The sequence below is a fragment of the Mytilus californianus genome, unplaced genomic scaffold (assembly GCF_021869535.1).
Source record: "Mytilus californianus isolate M0D057914Y unplaced genomic scaffold, xbMytCali1.0.p SCAF_26, whole genome shotgun sequence".
Lineage (NCBI taxonomy): Eukaryota > Metazoa > Mollusca > Bivalvia > Mytilida > Mytilidae > Mytilus > Mytilus californianus.
The window spans coordinates 2,238,271-2,260,411 of NW_026262675.1; the positions used below are offsets into that span (position 1 = coordinate 2,238,271).

Here is a 22,141-nt window from a genome sequence, read left to right on the forward strand (position 1 = left end):
GTTGTAAATAAATCGGACAGGGATGTATTAAAAAAAAATAGTTACAAATTGTCATAAAATAAAACGTCAGCTTAGCTTCCAAACAATGTCATCCGTATGTCCATATGTCAGGTATTCTTCATTGACGACTTCTGTAATTAACGCAAATAAACTTTGTTTTATTGTTTCCTGTAAAATCTCTGTGAAGCAATGATGACATTCAAAGTTTTATTTAACAACTTGCTGTTGATGCTGAAACCATTCTATCAGCAAACTGAGGACACTGTTAGTGAAAGAATGTAAAGACATGACATTTAGGCAGACAATGAACAAAGTTGCCAGTCTCTTGTCTGTCTAAGTATGCAGTAATTGGTCTCCGTTTGCCAGTTTCAACAGCTGATTGTAAAAGGTGTTTTTCATGCTTAAACAGAGTTAAAACACCTTTCAGAAAAAGACTATGCCAAAAAGTGCTGAATTGCTTAATGCATATATCAATTGAAGGACCAAAGGAGGAAGATTTTGAAACCTATAATAAAACAATTAGATTAGTAAATGGCTTTAAACATATAAATTATGTAGTGTAACTAATTCTGGAAAAAGAAGCATCGTGTGCCGCATTGCAAATTCACCATGGACCCACCATGCATGAAAATTTTTCTAGGGAAGACACTGAAGGTATTTCCTCACATCAACACTTCTGTGTAAAACATCTTCTGGCAAAACGTCTTTTTGGGTAAGACTGTTTCTCATAAAAATTTGATGGGAGAATCGAATGGTCTAACAAACATACAAGACAAATTTCAAATATCATATCACTAAAAACTTAGACAATAATGTGTTGGGAATGTCTGACCTATGATGATATTTGGTACATGTAGATTTTATTACTTTTTTACTTATGAAATCAAAAGATAAAAAGGGCTTCGTTTTACCTTCTCCTTTGTCAATTTTTGACATAAAATGTGCCCTAAACAAACTGTGTGTCTAGTGCATCCAAACAATGTGTTAAATTCTAAATTGATTTTGTTGAAGGATAGTCCAATCTTTAAGCAGAAGCACTTAGTTTTTTTTCATTTTTCTTGCTATTTAGGAGTGTTTCTCTAGGATGAAAACTATGAAATGTATGAATTTCAAACTCAACCTGGAGTAAAATTGTTATAAAATATCATATGATTTTATTAAAGCATAATGAAGTTATTGAGCATAAATATAAAATCTCTTTTGACCACATAGTTTAGAGTGCACCTCTTAAGCAACAAATGTGACATGTGTTGAATTTGAATGTGACCTATGGTTGGAGGTTTCTAGACTGTGATAATATAAAATATATTTGGTTGAAATATCTTAAAATTAAGATCGGAAATTTCAAATCAATCTATTTTCAACATTCAAAGGACCAGTACTCTCGAGTGACAAATGTGAAGCAAAAACAAAACTTAACCTCTGCTAGGAGTTCTATGTATTGTGTTTATATATAAAATGGTGATGTTGAAGGAGGGTATGAATGCCCTTTACCGTCAGGCGTCAAATGGTAATTTTCGGCTACCGTTAGGGTCGAATTGGTTAAAATTTTACTGTGCTTCATCAAAATATCCTTATCGTGATTTGTCAGAGGTCTCAAATAGTTATCGTTACCGTCATTTTTGTAAAAAATTAATGTGATTCGTCAAAATCAGTTGATTTTTTTATTGTCTTAAAGAAAGTGTACATTTTATCGTCATGCACCAAATATTACCGTTAACGTCATTTGGCAAGATTTTTTACCGTGATTCGTCATGAAGGTACCCAAATTATGACCCTCTTGAAGCATAGTCAAATTTGTTTATTTTCCATATAAATTAAGGGTTATTATTTTGGAACTGGTCAAATTCAAATTGGACTTTTCTGGTATCTAACAGTGTGTTTTAATTTCAAATTAGGCAATCTCAGGCAATTCAATAGAAACCTCAAAATTAGCAATTTTTAACAAAAAGAGACATAATGCTCAAACAAGAAAGATTTAAGCCAAATTGGAACCAAATTTATGTTGAGAGGTTCCAGCATTCTGTTAAATTTAAAAGATTTAGTTGAAGTATTCTAAAATAATTTTAAAAGAACCTTAATGTCCCAAAATATGGTGAAAATATAGTTGTGAACATACAAGATATCAAACATGAAGTCAACATACAAGATATCAAACATGAAGTCAACATACAAGATAACAAACATGAAGTCAACATACAAGATAACACATTCTCATGCTGTGCTGTTACACCAATGTTCAAGGTTAGGCAAGGGTTAAGAGCTCACAAACATGATTAACCCAGCCACATTCTACATGTGTCATTCTAAAGTCAGGATGTAATTCTTTCCAAATTTGACTAGAGCTGTCCGTATAGCAAGTCTTATACCCCATACATGCATTTTAGATGTCCCATTCGGTATTGAGACAATGACGTTTTGTGTTATTTGGCTTTCAGCAAAAGGGTTCAAGATTCAAAGACAGTGACTTGATTTGTTATTTGACACATCCTGATCCCATTACGATTCTGCATACAAGGTTTTGTCAATCTAAGTGCTAGAGAAAGAAAGTTATGCACCATATTTACTATCATAGGAGTCAAAAGTCAAGAGTGACCTGACTTTGATATATGACTCTCCCCCATCCCATGATGCATCCTCATACCATGTTTGGTAAACCTAAGTTCTACAGTACAAAAGTTATGTCCAGGACACAAATCAGACAATGTTTTGCTATCATAGGGGTTAAAGGTCAGAGTCAAGGTCAGTATGATGCTTCTGTATACAAAGTTTTGTCAATCTAAATGCTACAGTACAAAATTTATGCACTGACACAAATCATACAATGTTTTACTATCATAGGGGTCAAAGTCCAGGTCAGAGTGAATTGACTTTGATATATGACTCACCCCATCCAATATTGCATCCTTGTACAAAGTTTGGTCAACCTTAGTTTTACTGTACAAAAGTTATGTGCAGGACACAAATCAAACAAGGTTTTGCTATCATAGGGGTTAAAGGTCAGAGTCAAGGTCAGTATGATGCTTCTGTATACAAAGTTTTGTCAATCTAAATGCTACAGTACAAAATGTATGCACTGAACACAAATCATACAATGTTTTACTATCATAGGGGTCAAAGTCCAGGTCAGAGTGAATTGACTTTGATATATTAGGTCCAAGTACACAGTTATCGTCCTTTGATTTTCGTTGTCCACAAATATAGTCCCTAGTGTGGACAGTGTGTTACTTGCCAATTTTTTTTATACCCTTTCCAAATTTATTTCTCCATGTTTTATGCCTCAAATAGCAAGTAGGGGGATTAAATTACACTGTAAAAAAATTTGGGTCATGAATTTTAAAGTAAAATTTGGTCCAGCTGAAAAAGGTTAAAAGTAAGCACATCGGAAGATGTCAAAATATTTCAAGACCCCCTTAACATAAAATTGTCCATATTTTGAGTTAGAGCCAATGAAGTTTTCTATAATTTTGATATAATTTGTCCCAAAAGTAGTACAAACACTGTAAAAATATTATTGAGAAAGCGCAGGTGGGATTTTTTTAATTTTCATTTATTGTCTAAAAGAAATGTACTACGAAATAACTGTGTACTCGGACCATATGACTCACCCCCATCCAACATTGCATCCTTGTACAAAGTTGGTCAACCCAAGTTCTACTGTACAAAAGTTATGTGCAGGACACAAATAAAACAAGGTTTTACTATCATAGGGGTCAAAGTCAAGGTCAGAGTGACCTGACTTAGGTATAAGACACACCTCTAGTCCTAGATGCAACTGCATACCAAGTTTGTTTTCCTAAGTTTTACGGTACAAATTTATGAACCAGACACGAATTGGACAAGGATTTACTTTAATAGGGGTCAAAGTCAAAGTCAGACCTGACTTTTGTGTATGACACATCTCCATCCCATGATGCATCTGCATATTGAGTTTGGTCAACCTAATTTCAATGGTACAAAAGTTATGCAAAGGACACGAAGCAGGACATGGTGATTTCTATATACCCCAAAACTTTGACTGCTGGGGAATAAAAATTAATTACCCAGACATACTCACAAACTACTGACTGGATTTTGTGATGTCAAGATGAACAAGGGTGAAGATAATTGCCCTCATCAGCTTTTGGCAGGGATGGAAATGAAGATTCCATTACTTCACATTTTTCTAGATTTTCCAATGGAAAATAATAATACAGCAAAAGGGAAACAAAATGAAATCTAATATTATCTCTGACTTTAAGTCAAATATGGAAATAAACATAGTTTCTGTGATTTTACTCAGATCTCTGGAAATAACAATACAATTCTGTGTGACCTACCTTCATCTGTTTTGTGTCCTGATGAACACCTTTACTTTGCAGATGAGTATGGGTTTGTTGTATTTGTGAAGAATTGTCTTTCAGTAGGTCAACTGCATGCGTTATCCCAGGTAGTGCAAATCTAAAACATTCCTGGAAGAAATGTAAAAAAAAATATGAAATAATAGAAATAATGTGGCTACAATTATGGCATATTGACTGATACAAGGACAAAAGAGTAAAAGAAACATGAGAGAGGCTTAAACTTTCATTTGATAATGGAATTACTTTGAAGAAGAAAAAAGCTGTATATGGGGTAATCACTTATACTTTAAAATTGTCTTGCCATTTTCAGTTGGTGTTTAATGGTCTCATGCAACTTTATGAATAAGATTTGTGTGAACTTTATATATACTCATTTACACTAAAGCTGAGGCTATGTAAAAAATTCTTCTCAATTATGCTTTTATGAAATGATTAAGGTATTACTAATCTGAAAACTTACTTTTAAAGTCACTAGTGACTGTCCAAAGGAGTGGGGCCTCATATACTGCATACAACAGAAATAAATCTATGCTTACAAAACTATATATCAAATATTAGAATGCATCCTTAGTGCTTATTTCAAAATGAACCAAATATGAAAACTGAACATTAAGTGTTGATGACTATCACAGAGTATGGTGATGAAAAAGTAACATTTAATTCTCACATTTAATGATATTCTCCCAGAATTAGTCAACTAGATACGCCCGCAGAGGTCCAACCCTGAACAGTTGGGGCAAAAATGGACACAATATTCAAGCTTGATTCAGGTCTGAATTTGGATTGTAATTAAATATTTGACATATTATAGGTTTCTGAATAAATGTATTCAAAGAACTTGAAATTGGTTATATACATTGAATTTATGTTCAATCAAAGATTTCTTGCTGTTGTGCAATACTTAGTAAATCTGTTGTCTGACTATAAACAAATAAAGTTCAATTAATTCTCAATGTCATATTAGAAATTTATGAAAATAAAAAGGGAGCTTACATCAATAGATATAAACAATTCACCAAGAGAATTGGTGACAGCATTTTTGAGTTATTGTCCGAAAACTGGAAAAATCACCCCTTTTTTTAATGAATAAAACCCCATAACTCAGAAATGTAAAATATAAAATTTATAAAATTCTAAAGGGAGCTTACATCAATACATACAAACAATTCACCAAAGTTTCATAAGAATTGCTGAAAGCATTTTTGAGTTTTTGTCCGAAAACTGGAAAATCCCCCCTTTTTTATGAATAAAACCCTGTAACTCAGAAACATAAAATCTAAAATTTATAAAAATCTAAAGGGAGCTCATGGCAATAGATATAAACAATTCACCACAATTTCTTGCAAGTTGGTGAAAGCATTCTTGACTTATTGTCCGAAAACTGGAAAATCCCCCTTTTTTTAATGAATAAAACCCCTTAACTCGGAAACGTAAAATCTAAATTTTATAAAAAACGAAAGGGAGCTCACGTCAATAGATATAAACAATTCACCAAAGTTTTAAACAAATTGGTTAAAGCATTTTTGAGTTAATGTCCAACATGTTGACGACGGACAGATGGACGGACGGACAGAGGTATACCATAATACGTCCCGTAAACGGGCGTATAAAAATTAAGAACAAGAATGAAAACATAAACTTACCTCTGAACCTTTAACACTTCCAGGAAGATTAATAATAAGACTCTGACCTCGACTACCACATACAAGTCTGAAAGTAGTTCAGTATTAATCTAATTAAATTTCTAAATTTAAATCCATCAATACTGATATAACTTTGAATGTTATGGTTAGGGCTTTTCCAGAAATAAATGTATGGGGGGTGTCAGAAGGCACTTTTAGATTTACCCATCCCATGCATAAAATTTTAATTGATTATTTTGAATAAATGTTAAGGCTATCTGTCTAAAATAATCACTACCAATCAAATTTTAATAAAAGTGCCTTTTTTTTTATCAAAAAAGCCAACAGATTGAAATCAACTAAAAGATAAAACATTTCAGAGAAGTAAAACAGTACTTAAATGGCCTTTAATGCAGATTAGTTTGGAAAAAATTTTTTTGGTTTAAATTCATTAACCAAAAATCCAAACACCAATAGACCATATGTAAACAAATGGGTACTGTAAATGATAGATAATGGTACAGTCTTTACTATACCTTGACAGCATGGCAAGTTTAGTAACTTGTAAGGACTGTGTAATCATAGCTATAGTAATACCAATAGCTTCCTTCTCAAGAATGGCTTTTGTTGCCTGTAAGTAAAAGTCTTTACATAGAAATCATCATGATTATCATTGGATCAACACAACTGCTGTGAACAGTCTTTGAAAGTTAGTGCCAATAAAAAGTGTAATCAGTAACATAAAACATATTAAACGAAATTTAACATTCATACATCCTCCTTTTATCACATAAAACACTTTGAGAAAAAAGTGACATCAGAAGATTTTTTTCTTTTGTTCCTATATGGCATTACAGTCCACATGATCATGGAAAAGAACAAAGGAATCTTGGCATTGTCAAAATTAGCATTGTATAAAAATTCCAGAAGCTTTGGTCTAAACAAATTTAATAGACATATAACAAATTGTCAGGTTTTGAAAGTCCTAAGTCCTATAATTCTATGCCAAAGCACACATGGAAAGTTCAAGAGCCAAAAAAGAAAATGTGTTCATAAAATTAATATTGAGTGATTATATATACCTCAGGAGTGACATCTCTCTGTGAAAATCCTGTTCCACCAGTTGTCAAAATCAGATTCAACTTTTTAACATCAGACCAGTCCATAAGTTTGTTCTGCAAATAATATTTCAAAAACATACTTCAAAACAAAATTCAAAATATAAGACTAAATCTATTTCTATAACATTGAGCAACTATACATATATAGTTATAATTCTGACATTTCAGTTTATTATTCGTCTTTATTTTACACAGATTTTGTTTTGCTTTAAGAATTTTGTTGTTGTTCCATTTACAGTTGACTTTTTACTTCTGTCTTCTAAATCTCAGGATGTAACTTCCTCTTGCAAAACTGGCCATGGACAATATTGAATGTTCTACTTAGGTCTATTTTAGTTTTGATACTTCTAAACTTTTTATGTTTTTGTTGCCCCAAACTTATGGTGTTTGGTATACCAGACTGAGGTTATTACAGAATAATGTTGCATACACAGAAATTAATATCATATGGGTTTATTTTTTTATATAGAATATGACAATGTTATCATTACCTTTATTGTATCAGCATCATCAGGTACAATTTCTCTCACTGCTACAGATCCATTTATTCTGTAAGAAAATCATAACTTATTATATATAGTACCATTATACCAGTGTTACTTACACATCTTATGTCATTTATTCATTATTTTCATTCAGTACACCTGCAATGACATGTACTGCATATTAATCAAAAATTAATGTGACATTATTTCTGTTTTTTTTTTTTAGTTTTCTTTTTGGCTTAACATTACTGAACATTTGTAACTTAATGTTATGAAGTTGTGTAGAGTACTTTTATTTAAAGTTAGGAGCCTTTCAGTATAAGAAAGTAACCTGTGACCTTACACAGACTTTTTTCCATTGGTGCTATGTCCCTTTTAAATGTGCTTGGCTGTAAGTGTTTAATGTCAGTTCAGAAATGCATCAAATCTAGTATATTTCCATAATTAAAAGGAAATGCAACATAGGAAAAACTTATAATAATAATCAAATTGCTGTTATCATAATCACTGTACTGTCATTCTTTAATATGTATATTGAATATGTACTGTTCTGTTTGAAATTATAATTTATATACAGATTTTCTTTTCCTGTTTGAAGTTTTCTGTGGAATAAGTTACAGATTATCTTTTCCTGTTTGAAGTTTTCTGTGGAATAAGTTACAGATTTTCTTTTCCTGTTTAAAGTTCTCTGTAGAATAAGTTACAGATTTTCTTTTCCTGTTTGAAGTTCTCTGTAGAATAAGTTACACAGATTTTCTTTTCCTGTTTGATGTTTTTTGTGGAATAAGTAACAGATTTTCTTTTCCTGTTTGAAGTTCTCTGTGGAATAAGTTACAGATTTTCTTTTCATGTTTAAAGTTCTCTGTAGAATAAGTTACAGATTTTCTTTTCATGTTTAAAGTTCTCTGTAGAATAAGTTACAGATTTTCTTTTCCTGTTTGAAGTTCTCTGTGGAATAAGTTACAGATTTTCTTTTCCTGTTTAAAGTTCTCTGTAGAATAAGTTACAGATTTTCTTTTCCTGTTTAAAGTTCTCTTTAGAATAAGTTACAGATTTTCTTTTCCTGTTTGAAGTTCTCTGTGGAATAAGTTACTGATTTTCTTTAATCTGTTTAAAGTTCTCTGTAGAGTAAGTTTTCTTATTTGAAGTTATTATTGGAATACATGAACATGTGTGTACATATTTTCTTTTCATACCACTTTATAAAGAAGTCTATTGAATATCACTTACAGATTTTCTTCTCGAATAAGCCGACAAAGATTGGTACCACTTCTATCTTCAGCTCTATTTTCTGAACAACTGTCACTGACTAAAATGAGATAAGAATATTTCTTCATAACAATATTACAATGAAATATCATATCCACATGTATAACAGCACTTTGTGAAAATTTTGGGTTATTTCCCTTAACAGTTAGTAATGTTCTGATGATTGATTCTATTAAAAAATGATCAATTGATGCAATCCAACTAAATCTTTTGTAAATAAGCAATTAAAAAATTCCATAAGCCATAATAACCATCAGTTTTTCACTTCCTTCAAGTTTAAAGGGTAAGCAAACCTGCTTACTATAAGTATTAAAGGTTTAAAATGATTATTTATGTGCAAGAAAACCTTTATTCAAAAATTTTGATATATCTTTGATCTCATGCATGTATTGACTATATTCATGATATTCATATGAAGGAATAGCAATGCATGTTTGAATAGATGGGACAAATGTATCTTGGTGCAAATATTGTTAAACTGGCTAAAATATTTGATGCTGGCAATTTTCTTGTGAAAACTTTTTTAGGTCAGCACAGCCCATGGTTGTCTACAGCTTTCAATCCCCAATAATTCCATAATTTCACACTAATTCCATTTAGTCTTCAATTTGGTAACTAAATTAAATTCCTAAACAAAAAGCTAAATTTGGCTATTAAAGATTATCTCCCTTGCCTATTTTACAAGTGCAATTTGAAACTTTAATGAATTATGAGAATAAGGGCTGAATATAGTAATACAAAATATTTTTATTTCTACTTTTACCATAACAAAATTATCCCTAAAACATTTTAATTTTGGGGTAGGCGTTTCACCACTGAACACACCACCACACTACCTATAACCAAGACAACAACCAACTCCTGAGGAAAATTATTGTATTATACTGTGTCACAATAAAGAAACAAAATGAATTAAATCAGGTATAGTTACATTTGTATATCTTAAATTTTAAATATTTTTATTCTCACCATTTTGACAATGTTACACACTGTTAAAGTCGAGAATCAAAATAAACAAAAAATGTTTTCAGATTCAGCAAGGTTTTATTTAACCTGAATAATTCAGTCGTTATATTCCACTGCTCTACGATGGCTACATTAATGCCTGAAGGCCTTGTCAATAAAAAATCGTCAAGTAATCAATCGAAATTAGCTCAGGATTTACCTATCTCGATAACATTGAGCTATTAGCTGATTGGCGCTCTCTCAAAGAGAGCGCCAATCAAAATCCTGGATTAGTGACGTGTTTTTATTGTATAAAGAATTCAGGCCTTCGCGAGTAGGAGAGCAATCACGGGGAGGGACTGAATTATTCGGGTTAGGTTTTATTCTGGGATCACAATTACTTACTTTTCATTTTATATTATCTTATATTTACTGTCTTTACTTTTCATGAATTAGAAATGAATTGTTCAAATAAGTTGAAGTTCAAACATTTTATTAAATGGGAGATTAGCACAATAATTATACAAGTAAAACAATTGTTGTTAGATAACTTTGTTAAATTTTGTTTTTATTATAAAATAAATGACTGTATGGATTATCAAAGACAAATAATTTTGTAGAAGCTGTTTTAAAGTGATCCATTAAAAACTTGATGTAATTAACTGACTAAGAAATTTACTAAGAAGACTTTTCGTAAAGTATATTAACTGTTTTGACAAAAGCCCTTTTAAGACTGTCCATTTTAGTTCTCTAGTGATATCCAGATACTGTTTCATATTATTTTGTAGATATAAACATATAAATAGTCAAATTTACAAATACAGTTAAAAATAAACATTTGTAGTAGGTGTGTTCGGTGGTATTTTTAAGATGTTTGGTCGTGAAAGCTGTTTCTTTATTATGCCTGTAATGATTTAAGCTGCACTTTCTTAATGCAGAAATTTTATTTTTTTTAGAAAAATGTCCAAGGGAGATAATTTTAATTATTATTATTCACGTTAATATGACAGATTTTGATTGGCTAGTACAAGGGAGATAATTTACTCTATCCCATGGCTCAGCGGGAGAAAAATTTTTTGAATGTCACCCTCTTGTGCAGACCAATAAAAAATCAATAATTTAAAGGACAATGCATTGAATTTACATCAATAAATCAAGGACAATGCTCAAGTTCTACATTTTGGCATCTGAACTTTTTCATAGACTGTCAAAATAAAAAAATATAGCTTGCTTCACTTTTGTTGTTTTTCCAATAGTTGTACTTTGTTATGTAAGTGACATCATAGTTAAGTACTTTCAATTTGAAATTTAACAGTAAAAAACAATAATGATAGATCATTGATTATAATAAATTAACTAACACATAACTGAGAGGGTGATTGGCACCCCTCGAAAAAAACATTGTCAACCTTGGCTTTGCCTCAATTTACAATGTTTTCTCGGGATAACAATCTGTTTTATCACTCGCCATTGAGCTAACTATAAATGTAGTTTTCCTGAATCATAATTCAAAAAAATTGATGTTATATGTGGTGAGAAAGTTATTTGGAGACGAAATTCAGCTAAAGACCAAAAGTGTAAATATGCCTATGTAGTATGCTCTATATCCCAACGGAAACACTATGAATACTGCCAACTGTTTTTTACCAGGGTTTTCATTGGGTATAGAGCATATCACATTCTTTAATAAGATTCCCAAAACCCAATGCACATGGTGACTGGGGAGTAGAAATTTGGTCACTTTGGTCTTCTTCCGATGGCAGTAATACCATTGCCAAAGTAGGATGTCCATTTGACTGTGCCAGATGTACAAGTACACAGCCATATCCAGTCAAAATGTAAACGTTAAATCTGATGCATAATGTAGAGATTGCTGATTGCTACACTCTCTGTATGTAAAGAACCCTTGGAAAAACCCTTTAAGGGGTATCCTCATATTATGGGTTTTCGTGCTATTAAGAACGCATTGTGACATCACAAATCCCATTGAAAAAGCATGCATAGTACGAATTCATATGACATTAGAAAAACATATGATCTGACCATATATAGGTGGCCTGTTCTTATTCTTTCGTTACAGAAAACCATTAAAGTACTGATGTTTACTTTTCGGCGCATGCCTTGTAAATGTTTCCAAATAAGTTGATATCGAGAATTTTTTGTCAAAACATAGATTAACAAAATATTTCTTGGTTAATGTTGTTTTTGGTCCTACATTTTCGTATTTTCAATTTTTACAATCTTCTTTGTTTTTTGTTTATACAATTTTTTATTTAGTTTTTAATATTACATTTTTTATTTTTATTTTTTGGTTTCAAATAAAAACAAGAGTATCTGTTTATTTCAGATGAGGGTAAGTATCAAGGAGCACATCTTGAGTGAGTGCACACTTGAAATTTTCAGTAGTAGTGTTTTTAGTAATTTCAGAGGATAATTTGTTCCAGTCTTTGATGGTTTGACAGGAAAAAGAAATTTTATAGCTGTCTTTATTGCATTGAATTTGTCTGTAAGATTCTTTATTGGTGGATCTTGTAGTAGACTGACTCTGTTGTAATACATTATGCGATGGAATGGCTATATTTTCATTTACAATTTTGTGGAACATTATAAGTTTACAGACTAAAAAATGAAACTTGTCCAGGACCTGATAATTACTTTTCATTACTATTTATTAATGGAGATGATAATCTGTATAGCACTTTATTATATATAATGAACAAATCATGGGATGAAGGTTCCTTACCAAAATCATGGAAACAAGCAAATGTCAAGTTCATCAAAAAAATTGGTAAACCAAACTACAATAATCCATCATCATATCGTCCAATTAGTTTAACAAGCATACTAGGTAAACTAATGGAGAGAATAGTAACATCAAGGTTAGAAGGTTATGTAGAGTCAAAATTTATATTAGATAAAGAAAAAGAAGGTTTTCGACATTTCCGCTCCACCGTCAATGCTTTATTATCATTTGTTCAAAACATCTTTAATGGATTTAATAAAGATGAAAGTACTATCGCATTAATGATTGACCTAGAAAAAGCCTATGATAGTGTTTGGAGAGAAGGACTTTTAACAAAACTACATGGATATGGAATTAAAGGTAAAATCTGGAAATGGATAGAGAATTTTTTAAAAGACAGAGAAGCAAGATGTAATATAAACAAGCATCAGGGACAATGGTTTAAAACTCAAATTGGGCTTCCACAAGGCTCAGTTATATCCCCCTTACTTTTCAACATCTTTATTATTGATATTTTTGCTAAAATTTCCTCTAACAAATGTAAATTTGCTGATGATGGGACAATCTGGAAAACAGGCAAAGACAAACATGAATTAGTGAAGGAGTTACAAAAAGATATTAACTCCATCCATGAATGGTCAACAAAATGGAGAATAAACCTCAGTATAGAAAAAACAGAATTTTGTGTGTTTTCCAGAAATGGTATGACAAAGGAGGACATCAAGATAATGTTACAAGGAAAGGAATTAAAATACAATCCAAACCCCAAAATTTTAGGCCTTACTTTAGATGAAAAATGTGATTTCAATAAACACATAGACACTGTTGAGCAAAAAGCACAAAAGTCCTTAGGGATAATCAGAAACATCAAGGGAATAGCAAAGGTATCTACAAAAATTTTAATACAAATATATCAAAGTATAGTGCTGTCTACAATGTTATATGCTAGCAGTGTATGGCAAATCAACAACAACACGCATATAAATAAATTAAATGCTATTCAAAGAAAAGGATTAGCCTTATGTCTCAACCAACCAACTACAGCTAGTATAGAAGCCTTAGAAGTAGTAGCAGGAATACTTCCACTGGACCTTAAAAGAGAAGAAGCCGGTATAAGACAAATTGCAAAAATAAAATCATATAAAATCACTATCCCTATTAAACAAATTTTTGAAAATTGGAAAAATATAAATGAACCTGAAAAAATAATCTCACCAATTGGAAGAATGGTATTACAGTCTGAAGACATGAAGAGGTCAACAGAGATTGATTCTGATTGTATAGAGTCTCAATTTGAATTCCGAGGGTTAGCAGCCTCAAAATCACCACCAGAGTATTGGAAAAATCTCGGAAGTTCAAAGTCTAGATCAGAGGAACAAGCATTTCAGGGAAAGACTATTATTTTGGAAAAAATACGTCAACTAAAAAAGAATACAACATTAGCTTTCACTGATGGCTCCTGCAAAGGAAACCCAGGTCCATGCGGGGCTGGGGCAGCTATTTTAATATCAAACAGCACAGAACATGTGGAGTTAACACAGCCAGTTTCCAATAGAGGATCTATTTTATTAGGGGAATTAGTAGCTATCAAGCTGGTAATAGATTTTCTAATAATTCCAAACAACAGAAAAAACACTGAATCCATCAAAATTTTCTCAGACAGCCAATCAGCAATTGGAATTTTAACTTTAAATTGGAAATCAGATAATTACAGCAAAACTATTCATGATATTAAATCGGTATATTGGCACTAAAATCTGAAGGAATCATTGTTTCCATTGAATGGACCCCTGGACACGCTGATATACAAGGTAATGAACTAGCAGACCAACTAGCTAAAAAAGCAGCACAGGAGGCAGAAAAAATACAAAGCATTCCAATTTTTACAAAACAAGATATACAAAAAGGAGCAAAAGACAGTGTAATGTTAAAATGGCAAAACCGATGGGACACCAGTGATAAAGGAAGAAGATATTATTCCTTTCAACAAAATGTAAAAAATACAATTACAAAAGACAAACCGTCAACTGAAATATATCGGATAACCACTAGTTTAAGAACAGGATATTGTAATTTAAACTCTTACAAATCAATGATATGCCCAGCACTCACTGACAAATGCAGCTGTGGACAAATAGAAACAGTTGACCATTATCTATTGTATTGTGAAAATTATGAGGAGGCTAGAGAGAAACTCCGCTCTGCACTCTACTTCATAACATCAAAACTAACACTTGAATCAGAAGTATTATTAGCAACAACAGAAAATGAAAATTACAAACATCACATAGAAGATATTCAACATTTGTTAGGGGTCTTTATTAAAGATACTGGAAGGTTCACAAAATAGATAGTTAAGGTTTTATAAGGGTTAATTATTTATTCACTTTTTTTAATTAATTATTTAATTATTTATTTATTTATTTATTTTTCTCTGCAGTGCCACATCATAAATACAAATGTACTAATGAGTTTTATACAAAAGTGACATAAAATTACCAGAGTGATCGAAAGTACAGAGAGATTATAGTGTCAAGTTGACACTTCTAAAGACTAAAGACTAAAGACTTGTTCGTAGTCGGCGTTCTTGTAATAAATGTCATTTCATGGTGTCTAGCATCTCATACACACTGCTGGTGTTGTGATGTCTGTTGCACACATTGCCGCCCATCTCTGTACTTTTTCTAGTGATTTTATATTTTCGTTTGTAAATGGGTCCCATACAGTACAACAGTATTCTGTTGAAAGGCAATATTTCAGTCTCTATACAAAATATCTTCATTTTCCAGTGGAAGTCCAAATTTCCACCACCTTCATCACAAGCATTTCCTGTTGTATTTATTGTTAATATGCCAGCTTTAGCTGGCACTTATGGTAGAAGCATCGAATTGAAATAAAGAACGATAACTCTCTCTACATGATCAATCTAAAAAGTTTCGTCACTCTCGTTAAATCTCGTACGATTTATTTTTTTTTTTTTTCAAAGTTGATCAAGTCAAGTTATCTAACTCTTAAAAATATTCTTTTTCTTTTTTTTCCTTATATTTATTAAATAAATGTTGTATTCTTGCTTAGCTCCAAATATAAAAGTCAATTCTTCAAATAATGAAAACGAAATTAGCGTTGGAATATCAGTCAAGACATTGTCAGGACATTAGTTTAACCCTTATATTTTTAATGGCTGCCAGATTCTCGTTTAATCGCGATCTTGAAAAAACGGGACCAAACGGAATAAATTCGATGTTAAATACGACACGAATTTTTATTTGTTTACAAAAAAAAGAATTTAGAAATTTTGGTAACTTGTGTAGTTTATTTAAATTTTATTGTACCACGGAAATAACCGAAGTTTGGACAACAACATCTTATGTCATGTTTCATCGTCTGCTTCATCTTTCCATTATCAGTGACAAATTTCCTAAATAACCACAGGTACTTCATTTAAAAGTTACAATATCATAATTTATGATAACATGTGTAGTGTAAAAGTTCCGTCCAGCCATGGGAACACAGAAAAACCAACTGCAAGCAATAAATTTCGGGAGAAAGTCTCAGAAAGGTAGCCGGAGGTAGTAAAATCCGGTGCTTTGCCTCTGCCCTGGAAAGTCTGGTTGACCATGACTACTATTATTCATCTGCTACAGAATTTCCCATATCAAGTTACAGTGATAATGAAGTTGGTTATACTGTTGAATGTGATCACGGTTATTCATGTAGCTCACAGACAAATGCAGGTGAAATTCAAAACTTAACAAAAGTTTTAAACAAAAAAAAATATATTCAAATTCACTATCTGTAGACTGTACTTCCTTTGACAAATTCTCAACAAATCTTTTCATTAATTATGACACATATCTACCTTAAACAGTCCCAGGAGATGGAGACTGTTTTTTTTTTCACTCTCCAAGTTTAATCATAAAACAGCTGCAAAAGGAGACTTGAGTCTGAGTGATACATTTATAGGTACATGTATATTGTATGCACCCATATTGCCCAAAGTAGGATTTTATAGGAAGATGGAGTTATGATAACCCACATAGGCGGATCCAGGGGGGCCCGGGCTCCCCCTTTCGTGGGAAAAATTTGGTTGATTTTATAGGGAATCACTGAAGCATAACTGGAGCGGCCCCCCCCCCCTTATGAAAAGTTCTGGATCCGCCACTGACCCATGATAATACCATGACTTTAGATAGGTATAGAGGGTGTTACTTGGAAGAATGTTGGCTACATCCTTTGAAATTCAAGCTGCCGACACATTATTTGGATGCAATATAAATAATTATTATGCCTCCCACAGTCGCCTGTATATTTTATTCGTCAGTTTAAACCTGATCAAAAAATTTTCCCTCTACTGAATACTTAAATCAGGTGCACATTTCAACCTATTAAAGCAATAAACACTTATGGCTATAACGTCACAGTTCCCAAATTGCACTGAGTAGTGAGTACCCAAATTGCACCTATTCAACAAAAATAACTGCGGAAATCTTACAAGTTTTCTTTGAGACTAAACAATTTGTATTGTTATGATTTGACATTATACATGTCTTTCAACATCGGTTAATATATTTCCTCATTCCTGGGGAAAAGTAAATCTACGAAAAACGTCAGTGTTGTCACCATGCAAAGTTATCTAATTATCATCTTTTAAAAATGTAAGCAACTTCACAACTACAAGTTAATTTTCATGACCAAAATAAAATAAAGTACAAACAAAAAAGCAATAAAATGCTTTGCCAAGCACAGCCTTATACAGCCGCAGATGTAGATTTAGCATATAAAAAACACCTAAAATTTTATGTCAGTTGAAATCAAACATATTTTAATTTTGGACCCTTCAAACTTTAATATGGACTAATTTGAAAACAGGTATCAGGTGAGCTGAATATTTCTATTCAGCAGCAGTCTCCAACTACATATCTTCTTAATTTTATATGATAGTCCCACAAAAATGTTGAAAAATTATGTGTACATTTAATTTTTTTTCTAGATTCTCTCATGTCATACATGTGAAAGCGGTACCTTTTTGGTCACTATTTATGTGTTGCGTCTAAATATGAATTGTAACACTTTATAGTGACTGACCAGGTCAAACAAATACTTCTCAAGAAACATGCAGTGAAAGAAGACAACTTGGAACAGCACCAGCTATGCCAGACTATGTATGAATAAAAACTCAGATCGGAATAGCATGGACGATATGTCAGTTATATGTCCTTGTGAATAGTAAGGAAAGCTATCAATAATTCTGCAGATAATGCAATTTTATCAGGTTTATTGTACATTTTCTGTTCAAATTTTCACACAATTGATCAGTGAATCGTTCAAAAAGGCTAAACTAACTTTTTATTACTGAAATTTTCAAACAATGACAAGTGTTTCATTCAAGAAATAACTCGTGCATGAATTAAAGGGAAAGAAGATCCTTTTGCGGTGCACTCTTGCATGTCAATTGCGAACTGACCCAATATATTTTCTTTATCATGACCAGTTCACTGATACTGACGTCAACATTATCAAGAAGTACACATCAAGGGAAAAATGAACAATTTGACAAATTACCGATAAAATAATTTACACACCCTGTTTTGTGTGTATCTCCTGCCATATCAGTATTTGTTGCATTTATATATAAATGAGAAATAATCAATGTAAAAATGGTAAATTTTTGGGGAAAAAAAAAACAAAAATTATGGAAAAAACAACCCAAAAATGTTGTTTTTGACCACTGACTCCTAAACTGTTGGTACCATATGATAACCCCCAAAATCAATTCTAAACCTTCCTTTTGTGTATTGCAGTTGAACCTTTTGGTACAATTTCATACATTTTCATAGAGATCCATTTACTTAAACTAAAGTTATTGTCCGGAAACCAAATGTGTCTTCGGACAACAGCAGCGACATGATTGCATTACTCGAAAGCAAATTTTTGACATATTCCCCATTTCCATTCTGAATTTTATTTTGCCGTCGAAGGACCACCTCCGGGTGCGGGATTTTCTCGCTGCATTGAAGACCCATTGGTGGCCTTCGGCTGTTGTCTCTTTGACATATTCCCCATTTCCATTCTCAATTTTATTGAAAAGTAAGCTAATAAAACAAAATGCAAAAATGACATAAAACTGACTCTGAATTAGTACATGAAATTAATGTAGAAACCCACAAACAGAAGATGATCAGGAATACATTTATACTGCTCAGCAGTGTTCTCCCCTCAAATTTTAAATAGCATCCTAGAAAATAGCAAAATCTTTAGATTATCAACTTAACAATCCTAGTTATGGTTCCTTATGCTTGGATCAAAATGAAAAACCTGATCAAAACATTATTCTAAACAGGCTCACTGTAAATTCAAACTCTTCTTTTAACAATCAGAATGATCCTCTTGCTGATCACATATATATGAGATGCAGGAAACTGGGAATACAATGTGAACATCCAGCTAATTAAGAAAGTAAAAATAATCCAACAAACAGAAAGCGTTGTTTGCAATACTAAATAAAAAAAACAGCTACAACTTTTAGATATTGATGAAAAAGATATTCCAAATCCTCCACCTTTTCATGAAAATCAACAAAAAATTAATTTAATAAAGTTATGGATTGTATAACAGAGTATTCATAGTTTTGAAATTAAACAAATGTCTTATTGTTTTAAATTTTGTAAAATTTGCAAAGAAAGAAAAATGGATTTGAAAATGGCACAAGATAATGGATTTAAGCATTGTCATTTAGATAAATCACCAATAAATTTATTTTCAGCAGAAAACAATATGGACAATAAGGGTGAAGAGTTAACATTTTCCATCTGAACTTATTATTCTATTTTAGACAAAAACTATATGTAGGACATTCGTCCTGAACATGCATGAAATATTTGCCACTGGACGTTAAGGAAACCAACAATCAATCAATATGTAGGACATAGTCTTGGTAAGCTGGCATTCAAGGTAGCGCCTTCCTCATATTAATTTGTTCTTGTCCTGAACATGCATGAAATATTTGCAACTGGACGTTGAGCAACTAACCAAAACCTATATTCAGACTAATAGTCATGTAACATTACTAGCCAAACTAACATTGCTTTTGTTGAGGGGGAATCAATGATGTTCTACCTGTTAATATTCCTATACTCAGCACACTTGTTGTTAGTTTATCGCTCATTTTTATTTGACGATTTTCTTCCCGGTGTCAGTTTGGTTGAACTATAAATTACAAAACTAATGCGGAAAAATAATAATCCGTATCTAGCGAAAGAACAACGGACCCACGAAAATACGCAAACAAATTGTATGGTTTTAGGAATAAAGCAAATGAATTAATGCATTATGATTAAAGATAATTTGTCAATAAAAATAGAAATAATAGAATTCTTCGGCATTTTTATTGAAACATTAAAAAATATAAATCATCGGAAGTGGTATTTAACTTTACCAGATAGTCTAAACTTCGGAACGATATCGGATTTAAAAAAATACGCCCCCAAATTGATGTCTGCTAGAACAATATTGGAAATTGGAACCTCTCATGTCACATAGGGTTTTGTTATCAGTAATAATATCATAATTAACTTATTTATATGTAGATCTGAAAAACGAAAATGAACGATTCATTTCGTGTGAATCTATTTGCTGAAGCAAGGTCTGCATGTGATGTGTCTAGAAATTAGAATGTGAAATGGCAGAACCACAAGCAACAACAAAAGTGGTGATTGAACTGTCTGGGGAAAATGCCTCAGCTATAAAGGATTGTGATGTTCAGCAACAGCAAAGTAACGATCGTCAAATTACTGACAACCAAAAGAATGGTCCTGTAGTTCAAAATGGGCCAAAAGATACCTTAGAATTGCCACCTCCTATTGTGAGAGCACATTCAAAAGAATCCCTCAGATCACAGAGTAGCATAGATCAACAACTAAAAGAAGAGGTATGTTGTATAATAAGATAAAAATAATCACATTTTTTATTCAAATGATCAACATGACAGGTGCCAATTGTGGAGCAGGAACTGCTGATCTTTACAGAACACCTTTGTTTACCCCAGATTTTGATGAGCGTTGTGTTGCTCAATCTTAAATTGTTCTATGTGGTGCTTTGTGGCTTGTTATTTGTTTGACTGACTGAATTATTCTTATGGCCATGCATGCGCACATTATATGTAAAAATTGTCTACTTTCAAGAAAGCTTGCACCGTCTTTGAAAAGCAGTCAAGCTGAAGCAACTACCAATTTTAGGTAAAGTTTACCCACATTTGATGAAATAATTAAGGATATCTTCAACTCATAGTCATTGAAATAGTTAGCTGTGGGCTGTCATTGTTCTGACTAAATTGGAACAGGCACATAGCAAATGAATAGGTTCATGAGATGGGTTTATACAGATTTTACAACATACCTGGGGAAAAGTATGTGGTATTTATTTTCAAAATGAAAATGTTCTCATTTTAATAGACAATAAGTTAACTGTTCAAATATGATTATCAAATATGATCAGCAAAGATAAAGCTGCTTCAATTGGCCCATTTCAACACTTGACTGACCTATGAATATGTTTTTAGGTAGGGGCAACTTAACAAAAAGATTGTATTTTATAAGTTTTTTTAATATATTAATTACATGAATTGAAAATTGTAGCTTTAATTTTCTAGACACAAATGTGCATAATTGTAATGAATACTTTAAAAGATTACTCTCAATACAAATATGATGCATACACTGAATGGTGTAAACATGAAGTTGATTTTATTTCCAGGATTTGGTACTTGCCACAACATTAGTAATAGATGCTAAATCTGGTAGAAACTTTCAGTATAAAACAGATGCTAAGTATGTAAAGTAAGTATGTTGTTTTAAATAAAACTTATAATCTTATATAATTCATGAAGACTTCAACATCATATGGAAGAATAGAACATATCTTATAATTATTATTACAATTTATTAACAAATTAATTTACAAATATCTAATTGTAGGTCATATTTAATCTTTGAAAATAAAAACTGACCACCACGAAATAGACAATAGTCCTGAAAGTTGCATTTAACACCAATCAATCAATCAATTAAATTGACATTTATACTATAGGCCTTTATTAGAATAATTCTATGGAAGATGGTTTTAAAAATAAAATGTCCAACTTGTCTGACTTCTTCAAATTTTCAGAACAATTAAATTTTCTTTTTGCTTGTCCTCAACATGATTAGTGGTTCAGTTTATTGAAATATGCTAATGTATGGCAAACTAAAATTTCTTAACTGCAAATGCTTTTTTTTTGCATTTCTTGCCTGGTGTAAAACAGTTTATAATAATGATCTCCTGCTACTTAGAATACTTAAAATGAAAGAGACAACCATCAACATTCAGCAGGAAAACTGATATTCGTGTCAATTAAAATTTAGGACGAATGCACCTGCCACTTGCATGGTTTGAACTCAAAACTTTAGTGTTGAGAGGCTAGAGATACAGTACATTAGTAGTTGAACAATTTAGACCACTTGCCACCAAGGCCTCTCAATGTTATGAAGGAGAGTTGTTCTTATGTCCTTGTTTTCCATGATAACTTGGAATGATAAGACAGGAGCAGTTTGACCCGGCCGGCATTTATCTCCTGAGA

General features: G+C 31.9%; 2 protein-coding genes across 3 annotated transcripts in view; one reads left to right on the top strand and one right to left on the bottom strand.

Moving 5' to 3' along the window:
• The window catches only part of LOC127732671 (gephyrin-like), a 126,912-nt gene extending 107,177 nt beyond the window's left edge, over nucleotides 1-19,735 (bottom strand). For both annotated transcript variants that reach the window (XM_052241835.1, XM_052241834.1), the window contains exons 1-7: nucleotides 19,645-19,735; nucleotides 8,802-8,880; nucleotides 7,578-7,635; nucleotides 7,048-7,140; nucleotides 6,502-6,596; nucleotides 5,987-6,053; nucleotides 4,320-4,451 (exon numbers count right to left, since the gene is read on the bottom strand). In XM_052241835.1, coding sequence (XP_052097795.1) covers nucleotides 4,320-4,451; nucleotides 5,987-6,053; nucleotides 6,502-6,596; nucleotides 7,048-7,140; nucleotides 7,578-7,635; nucleotides 8,802-8,880; nucleotides 19,645-19,693 — 573 coding nt within the window. In that variant the 5' untranslated portion in view covers nucleotides 19,694-19,735. The remainder of the gene's footprint in view (nucleotides 1-4,319; nucleotides 4,452-5,986; nucleotides 6,054-6,501; nucleotides 6,597-7,047; nucleotides 7,141-7,577; nucleotides 7,636-8,801; nucleotides 8,881-19,644) is intronic.
• Nucleotides 19,736-19,996: 261 nt separating this feature from the next.
• LOC127732672 (two pore calcium channel protein 1-like) overlaps nucleotides 19,997-22,141 on the top strand; it is a 36,112-nt gene continuing 33,967 nt past the window's right edge. The window contains 2 exon segments of the mRNA XM_052241836.1: nucleotides 19,997-20,455; nucleotides 21,280-21,362. Coding sequence (XP_052097796.1) covers nucleotides 20,207-20,455; nucleotides 21,280-21,362 — 332 coding nt within the window. The 5' untranslated portion in view covers nucleotides 19,997-20,206.